This window comes from Panthera uncia, assembly GCF_023721935.1.
Source record: "Panthera uncia isolate 11264 chromosome B3 unlocalized genomic scaffold, Puncia_PCG_1.0 HiC_scaffold_1, whole genome shotgun sequence".
Taxonomy (NCBI): Eukaryota; Metazoa; Chordata; class Mammalia; order Carnivora; family Felidae; genus Panthera; species Panthera uncia.
In genome coordinates this window covers 61736309-61745931 of record NW_026057582.1, presented here as the reverse complement: position 1 = coordinate 61745931, position 9623 = coordinate 61736309, and the positions used below count along the sequence as shown (strand labels likewise).

General features: G+C 38.2%; 1 protein-coding gene across 3 annotated transcripts in view; it reads right to left on the bottom strand.

Annotated features, from left to right (window-relative positions):
* Positions 1–417: 417 nt before the first annotated feature.
* Positions 418–9623, bottom strand: part of BAZ1A (bromodomain adjacent to zinc finger domain 1A) — a 93653-nt gene continuing 84447 nt past the window's right edge. For all 3 annotated transcript variants that reach the window (XM_049612908.1, XM_049612906.1, XM_049612907.1), the window contains 6 exons: positions 8931–9178; positions 8613–8839; positions 6368–6837; positions 3728–3870; positions 2420–2507; positions 418–1426 (listed from right to left, as the gene is read on the bottom strand). In XM_049612908.1, coding sequence (XP_049468865.1) covers positions 1230–1426; positions 2420–2507; positions 3728–3870; positions 6368–6837; positions 8613–8839; positions 8931–9178 — 1373 coding nt within the window. In that variant the 3' untranslated portion in view covers positions 418–1229. The remainder of the gene's footprint in view (positions 1427–2419; positions 2508–3727; positions 3871–6367; positions 6838–8612; positions 8840–8930; positions 9179–9623) is intronic.

The window sequence follows — 9623 nt, the reverse complement described above, 5'->3', positions numbered from 1 at the left end:
AACATATGGCAAGATTTTAGATGAGAAAACAGGATGATTCTACTGCCTTCCAAAAAGCCCTAGAGAGGACACCTGCGTTTTGCATTCTAAAAAGGAACAGCTAGTCCTATGAAACTAAGGCCTCTGTACATCTTCCATCCCTAAGAAATAGCACCTCCTATTTAATTTATAAAATGTTGAGTGGTGTTTCTTAACCAGGTGGGCATATTCCAAACTTTCTTTCTTCCTTTTACTGAGAATCCCTATCAGAGACTGCTGCTGTTACTCATGGGAGGTATCTTATCTCTCAAGGGTTGAGGCAGAAAAAGATGCAAATCACTGCCATAGAGACTCAGGTACAATAAAACATTAGTTCCTATGGTCTGTATGTATCACATGCAATAGTCCAATTCTGCTTTGTAAAAATTCCAGATTCCGAATACTTGAAAAACTTGTATCATTTTATTTGTACACTTAAAAAAAGTTGTACATAGAAACCTGTAAATACAGTTCTGTAAAACTGAAGGAACTGTCAAGGGAGGGTGTTACCTTTTACTGATTGTTCATTAAAGAAGTTAGAGAAATAAAACAAAAACACAGTAAAATGTTTAAAAAATTAAAGAACATTTTCCAGGTACAAATTTTATAAATACAAAACAAATTCACAAATTATTCTGAATGCTAAATAAATATCTAGTTAATAAACTCAGACTTAATATCTCCAGCCAGCATTGGTACAGCACTTCAAGGATATAAAATTGGATGCATTCATGTGTAGTGTTGAAAGAATGTGCTTATTAAACATCTTAGACATATATGCTTTTTTTTCCTAAACTGTGCTATAATAGAAGATTTATCTGTATGGACAAATCTCCCTTAATACCACACTTCTAAAAAAAAAAAAAATCAATGACAAAATAAATCACAGGTGAGAAAATATTTTCAGAGATATTGGGACACATGAATGATCTCAAAATGTACAAAAACCTCTGTAAACCAGTACTGTAACCAATACATCTATCAAACTTATTAGATACTGAACAAAACTGTAGCAAAGGCAATCTTTCCTACATTCTCCTGAGTGCTTAATATTAAAATTGAGAATATAGTGCAGGCCACACTTCAATGTGGTCAATCAGTTGTTATTGCTTTATATATATAAATATATATGTCTGCTTTAGAGCATGATTTAATGTTCCATTTTCATGAACAATTTGTCTTTCTCAAATATATCCTTCAGAAGGACAAAATTAGATTCGCGACTTCTTTGCAGCTGGTGGTGTGCTAACTTGATCCACATTCCCAGGCGCAACATGGAGTCCAAGTTTTTGAGCCTGAATGTGAAAAAATGCTTGAAGCCTAGTTCCAGCTTTTGCTTCACTTGTGTTACGAGGGTTGTACTCAAAGCAGTTCGAAAACATTAACTCAATATCATCGATAAATTCCGCTAGAAAGAAAAAAACAAATGAGATTAGAATAAAAGTACATAAATTATAAATATACATTTTGTTTGTATCACAGCTGGAAATGTCATTAAGAAAACGGAAGCCCACTTTTTTCTTTACATATTGAAGTCTCTGGGACACCTCGGTGGCTCAGTTGGTTAAGCGTCTGACTTTGGCTCAGGTCATGATCTCATGGTTTGTGAGTTTGAGCCCTGCATTGGGCTCTCTGCTGTCAGCACAGAGCCTGCTTCAGATCCTCTGTCTCCCCCCATCCCCCTGTCCCTTCCCTGCTGGTTCTATCTCAAAATAAATAAATAAAAACTTTAAAAAAGAAAGAAAGAAAGAAAAAAGAAACAGAAGCCTCTACTCCATATTGTTTTCATGTAAAAGACAAACAAATGACCTGACTCTACCCTGTTCCCCAAAAAAGAAATTGAAGCCTCTGAAACAAGGTAGTAGAACGAAAACTTAAAATTGTTGAACTATAAATGCTTTAAAATTGATTTGGGGGCGCCTGGGTGGCTCAGTCGGTTAAGCGTCTGACTTCAGCTCAGGTCACGATCTCGCAGTCCGTGAGTTCGAGCCCCGCGTCGGGCTCTGGGCTGATGGCTCAGAGCCTGGAGCCTGCTTCCGATTCTGTGTCTCCCTCTCTCTCTGCCCCTCCCCCATTCATGCTCTGTCTCTCTCTGTCTCAAAAATAAATAAAACGTTAAAAAAAAATTTTTTTTAATTGATTTGTTGAAACTATGCACTTATGTAATTAGGAATGTTATATAATTACATAGAACTTCTATCAAGATCAGATTCTATAAAATATCTAAAACTCATTTAATCCCTATGCATCTTTTATCTCTGTATACATAGACAAGCATTTTAGGGACCTCTTGGGATGCCATCTATACAACCACATTAATATACATCATTTAAATCACGAGAAAACAGCCTTTACCTCTTTAAACAAAAATAATTATCAGAGAAAAACATAAATTACTTACATGCTAATTTATATTCACATTTGTTCACTTTTTCACGAATTATATTTAAGGCAATGGGCTTTTTGATGATGTCATAATAGTCTGGGACCTGTAAAATAATTCAAATATATCTCCTATAGAAAATTTATCAGAGATAAGTTGTGAAAAGAAAAAGCTTGGGGCACCTAGGTGGCTCAGTCAGTTAAGTATCCAACTCCTGGTTTCAGCTCTGGTCATGGTCTTGTGATTTGTGAGACAGACAGTCTGGCGTCGGGCTCTGTGCTATCAGCTTGGGATTCTCTCTCTCTCCCTTTCTCTCTGCTAAACCCACCTCATGCATGCTGCCTCTCTCTCAAAATATATAAATAAACTTAAAAAAAAAAGGAGGGGTGCTTCAGTGACTCAGTCGGTTGAGCATCTGACTTTGGCTCAGGTCATGATCTCACGGTTTGTGAGTTCGAGCCCCGCATCGGGCTCTGTGCTGACAGCTCAGAGCCTGGAGCCTGCTTTGGATTCTGTGTCTTCCCTCCCCCCTTCTCTGCCCCTCCCCCGCTCATGCTCTGTCTCTCTCAAAAATAAACATAAAAAATTTCTTTTTAAATAAAAAAAAAGGAGAAAAAGCTTATGATTTTGCTTGTATGCTCTCTTTCTCTATTTCTCTCTACTGTGCCTAACACACCCTTTGTTCCATTTAAACTACCATCATTTCCCATATTCTCATTTCTGGGTCTCCTTTTCCTAGAATGTCCTTATTCTATTTCTCACTATTGAAATCCTACCTTTCCTTAATGACCAGACCAAACAGTTCTAGTTCTTCTATAAAGAACTAATTCCTGCTATTCCCTCCCTTTGAAATGGTCACATCAATCTCCTTTTCTTCTCCACTTCTGGAGGACCATTATAACTTCTATTACAGCACTGTTAACACTGCCCTATCTGCTGCAGCATATCACATTCTGCTCCAGCATATCACATACGGCCTTAAGTATATAAAGAACTCCAGCACCATCTCAAATCCCTTAGTTTAGGCCATCTCTGTTTTCTTAGGGTACCAATAACGATACTCAGTTGAATTAAATCTATTCATATTCATTACATGGAAAAAAAACTTTGAGGTTATTTCAACATACTGTCATCATTCGTTGAGAATCAGTCACAGGATTAGAAAGGACTGAGAACACAATGCGCCCTAATGCCATTTTTTTCAACACAGGAACCAACATTCCAATATGTAGTGACTAATGGGAGTTCTGACTACCTCAAAGTTGCCAAGAAGACTAAAATCAGATAATATACATGAACACATTTTATCAAATCTAATAATTTTACCTGGATTTTGGAAACGAGTTTCAAAAAAGGCCAGCTGTCATCATGCCGTACCAGTTCCACAACAAGTTGTTCAAAAGCAGACAATTCATGAACTCCTCCTTGTCGGCCTGAACTCCTTCGATTCAGTGTCATAGGAGATGATTCTAAATAAATGATTAAATTAATTTTAGGTGATTACAAAGCAAAATATTTGATCACTACAAGCTAAACAGGGTATTATAAATACACCTAAATTCAAAGAGAAAATTGCCATTCTGTATATATTGAGATAAACTAACTTACATTGGAGATATGAAAATCTGGATCAAAAATTACTATTTCCTTTTTTTATTTTTTAAAGATTTTATTTTTAAGTAATCCCTACACCCAATGTGGGACTCAAACTTACAACCCTGAGATCAAGAGTCACATGCTCCACTGACTGAGCCAGCTAGGCACCCCCACTATTTCCTTTTTGATCATAACATTTCCAAATGAACATTCACTGGGAACATATTGTGTTTTTTCTTTTTCAATTTTTGTTTTGGTTTTGTTTTTTTTTTTTTTTCAACGTTTATTTATTTTTGGGACAGAGAGAGACAGAGCATGAACGGGGGAGGGACAGAGAGAGAGGGAGACACAGAATCGGAAACAGGCTCCAGGCTCTGAGCCATCAGCCCAGAGCCTGACGCGGGGCTCGAACTCACGGACCATGAGATCGTGACCTGGCTGAAGTCGGACGCTTAACCGACTGCGCCACCCAGGCGCCCCTCTTTTTCAATTTTTTAATGTTTATTTATTTTTGAGAGAGAGACAGTGCAAGGAGGGGAGGGGCAGAGAGAGAGGGAGACACAGAATCTGAAGCAGGCTCCAGGCTCTGAGCTGTCAGCACAGAGCCCGAGGCAGAGCTCGAACTTGTGAACCGTGAGATGACCTGAGCCGAAGTCAGACGTCTAACTGACCGAGCCACCCAGGTGCCCCATCATTGGGAACATATTGTAACAACAGTGTAATATAAAAGAAAGTTTCTAGAACTTTATACATTTATAAAGTTTATACATTATTTTTTAGCCTGTTTTATTAAAAATACATTTTCAACTATAATAAAATGAAAGTAAGCAATTCTCCAGTATTTCTGAAAATACATCCTTAGGAAGGTAACCTCTTCAGATCTAGCAAGTAGGCCTCTTTATAGATTACCTTGCATAAAAGAAAAGTAATTCTCAACAATGAAGTAAAAGATTATTCCTATAAGTCTTATTTTTATATGGAGACTTTCTTAAAATGTTTTCTCATAAAATCTAAGGTGTATATAATGAAATACATTAGGAATGTATGAACTAGAGGAAAAGTGTATGAATGAGTAGAAAAGGGCAGCATAGTTCATATTATGAATTCAGGTGTTTAAATTTTCTACTTAAATGTAAATCCATACATTTTCCCCTTTGTTTGTCCTTGGAGCCAGGTCAGTAAATTCATAAATCAATTAACAACAACAAAATTTTTTTCTTATCAGAGTTTTTTAGAATACAAATGCTTCAGGTGTACTATTTTTTCCAAGTAGCTTGAAGTTCAGAATTGGGGAAGAGCAAAACAGATAAGGGGATGGGAAAAGCTAAATTAGATCTCGGTGCCAAGTTACCTGATAGAACCCTCCCAAACCCAACAACCCGGTGACTGCACATACAGACTAATGGGTCTTCCGTTCTTTCACCAATGGATTCCTTAATCCTGTCATAGGTTTGAATAATACAATACACCCTATCTATAATTCTTCAAGGAACAGTAATGCTTTTTATGTTTAATTTTATTTTTTTGGAAATATCAAAGTTTTATTACTATGGACACTAAAGGAAGAAAAGAATAGGATTGAAGAGATAAATAAAGAGATTATATGGGATAGAGATTACTATAAAAAATGATTATCAGAATTAAAAAGACAGCTGATGATTACTCCCTAACAATATTACTCTCCCAGCTCTCCCCTGCCCCCAAATTCAGTATGCCAGATAGGAAACTTAACCAAATAACCCAATGTAGCCTGTGTAGGTTATGATGAATATATGTGTTTTAAAGTAGAAAGGGTGGAAGAGAATGAAATGTTAGAATATGTTATACCAAGACTGTTCAAATGTTGGCCAAATCTCTCCATTAGAAACAGAACACTAAAAATTTTTCACAACTATCTTGCTACACTACTAGAAAAATACTGACAATATAATTTACCTTACTCCTCAAATGGCTAGCTGCCCCTTCAATGAACATTATGCTTCAGGCTGGGTTGTTCCCTAGTAACTTTGTGTATCTTAGTGACAGCTTTTAAAAAATGATTCAAAGTATCTCAACACTCAAACTTTTTTTTTTTTAATTTTTTTTTTAATGTTTATTTTTGAGAGAAAGAGAGAGAGAGAGAGAGAGAGAGAGAATGAGAGAGAGAGAGAGAGACAGAGAGACAGACATAGAACTCAAAGCAGGCTCCAGGCTCCGAGCCACCAGCACAGAGTCTGATGCGGGGCTCGAACTCATGAAAGCCAAGATCATGACCTGAGCTGAAGTCGGATGCTCAACCGACTGAGCCACCCAGGCACCCCACAACACTCCATCTTTCAAAATTATTCCATTTTCTTAGGTAAGAATAGTTTAAATTAGACTTCTTCATACCTGTAGATTGTCTTTTCCTTCCTCTTCTCTTGGATTCACTATCTTGGAGAGAAAGTTTTGAAGCAACACTTAGAGATCTTGACTTCTCACTTGACTTTGTGGCAATGACTCTGAAGTTAGGGAAGTTGGGACTATTTTCTGGTGTATTATTAGCACTTTTCCTGCCTCTGCGTTTTCTACGAGGACTAAGTAGTTCCACAAATACATCTGCTTGCAGTGGGCCGTAACTCTGGCGAGTAGAACGACTGGCAATTCTTAAAGACTTAGTTTCTGTTGGAGGAGCAGATTTTATCTTTCTAAGGCTTCTACCAGTGGTTTTAGAGGAAACAGTTGTTTTGGGTGTACTCTGCTGACTCCTTGAAGTATATCTTCCAGGATCTTGTCGTTGGCCACGACTTGAGAAAGAAGAGCTAAGTCTCCCTCTTGTTTTAATTGGCAATCTAACTTGTGGTCTTCCTCGTTTTGGTGGGCTGTAAATATTGTTTGAAAACATAATTATTGTACAGAGAAATGATGCAATTAAGATTATTTCTATTTCCCTTGTTCTACTATTCAGCCGATGAGTTCTATATATATTTCTTTTGTCTCCTTACAGTAACAGTTTTTCATCACTTTTCATTACCACTGAGGCTGAGGTAACCTACAGTTTTGGCCAATGACTGCAACTAAAATAGGCCTTAAACCTATGGTTCCTGAATAGTATGTTAAGAGTCTCTTTGCCATCTTCTGCTTCTTACTGTAAAATACAAAACTAGGTTCAATCTTCCATTTTATTATTATTATTATTATTTTTATTTTTTAACGTTTATTTAGTTTTGAGACAGAGAGAGAGCGAGCATGAACGGGGGAGGGTCAGAGAGAGAGGGAGACACAGAATCCCAAACAGGCTCCAGGCTCTGAGCGGTCAGCACAGAGCCCGACGCGTGGCTTGAACTCACGGACTGTGAGATCATGACCTGACCCGAAGTCGGCCGCTTAACCGACTGAGCCACCCAGGTGCCCCTATTATTATTTTTTAAGTAAACTCTAACCCCAACGTGGGGCTAGAACTCACGAACTCATGACCCCAAGATCAAGAGTCACATGCTTCAATGACCGAGCCAGCCAGGCAACTCTAGGTTCACTCTTTTAATTGCCTTTAAGCTGTAGACAAGTATCAAACAACTCCATTAAGCCTTTTTTATCCATCTCCCCATATACCTGGGTTTCCAGTTTACTTAAAATATTTCCAAGAATTTCCCATATCATCTTTATGTTAACACAAATACTGCCCTTATAATCTACCGGGGTGATAGCTCTTGCTAGTTGGAGCTATTGTTGGGGCTCTTGGGTGGCTCAGTTGGTTAAGCATTTGATTTCAGCTCAGATCATGATCTCATGGTTCGTGGGTTTGAGCCCTGCATCGGACTCTGTGCTAGCTCATGGCCTAGAGCCTGCTTTGGATTCTGTGTCTCTGTCTCTCTCTGTCCCTACCCTGCTCGTACTCTCTCTCTCAAAAATAAATAAACATTAAAAAAAATTAAAAACAAAAAAACAAACAAAAACAACTTGTTTAAAATAGATGGGGCAGCTCTTTCTACTTACCCCTCCTCAGACTGGTCTTTTTGTACTTTGTCAGTTCTAAGTTGCCCTTGCTTCACATTCACTTTCCTGATTCCACATGAATGGGGTTCAAATGTTAAAAAGGGACAAATAAAGGGAGAATGCTCTAGTGCTGCCACAGCTGGAATAGCCAGGCACTTGCTAAGTTGCAGAGTACTTGGCTATATGGTAGTATATAGAAGCTGACCCCTTCTGGGTGCTAATGTGGTAGAAATATAACAATATAATGTGCTTCTTGGCATATCTCTTTCTCTCTTTGTTTGAGTATAACTCCTTGAGAAAGCAATAGGGGCACAGGGAAGCTGCATTCATCTTTATCTCATGAATATCCTCTGGAATGTTTATTTGCTGCTTCAGGCATAAAATGAAGTAAAATCAAACTTACTGGAGGTCTGAATTAGTATTCCTGTCCAAACTTGAACTCATATTTGATTTTATGATCTGGGTAGGTTCATATAGCTACTACACTTCCTCAGGAATAATTTCAAATGCTTATAAAACTAAAGCAAGGATAACCTCAGGCCACTTATTACCCACCGGTTTCTAAAAAAGTTAAGGGCCCCAACCATTCCATTTGTATTTGCAAGGTCAAGACACTGTGTGATTAAAACTCACAAACTCTCATGTTATTGCATGGACTTACCTGACTTCTTCCTCTTCCTGTGAGTCATCTTCATCTTGTTCTACCTCATATTCTTCCTCCTCACTTTGACCCTCTTCATCATCATCATCAACTTCAACATCCTCACCTCCCATACTGTCTTCCATCTCTTCATCACTCTCCAAGGATGGTCTCTGTCTAGAGGAGAGTCTTCTCGAACGTTGCTTTGGCCGACACTCTGGACAAAACCAATCTCCTTCAGGCACAGTCTGACAAATCACAGAAATGATCATTAATCATCTATCACTCAAAACCTCAATCACTCAATTTAATCTAAGAAGTAGAAGAAGGGAAAAATACCTTTAGCTTTGGCCGAACACAGTAGGTATGATGACCCCGATCACAGCCATCACAAAGCACCATGTTTTCAGCATCACCCTTCTTTCGGCATATCTTGCAACGAGCATTCAGTATAGATTTAGACCATATCACACTACGATCCAAGGTGGAGAGATGAAGAAAGACTTGGGATAGACTAGCAGAAGCAAGGAGAGACTCTCTCCAACGGTCCAGGACTGTTTTATAAGAACGTCCACTGTCACTGGCATCTTAAAAGAAAAGGTAAAGTGATTAAAGTTTCTAGGCAGGGGCGCCTGGGTGGCTCAGTCGGTTAAGCGTCCGACTTCGGCTCAGGTCACCATCTCGCGATCTGTGAGTTCGAGCCCCGCGTCGGGATCTGTGCTGACAGCTCAGAGCCTGGAGCCCGTTTCAGATTCTGTGTCTCCCTCTCTCTCTGACCCTCCCCCGTTCATGCTCTGTCTCTCTCTGTCTCAAAAATAAATAAACGTTAAAAAAAAAAAAAGTTTCTAGGCAAACCTTAGACATCTCCTAGAACTATTTTCTTAGTAGTTTAAACAGATTTGATTTTAAAGTTTTTCTAATACTTAACAAAAAGATCATGTTAATATTAAAAACTTCATGTTAAAGAAAATATTTGCTGAGCCGTATCTTGTTTATGACGTAAGGAATTATTTAAATCCGTATATCAAATGC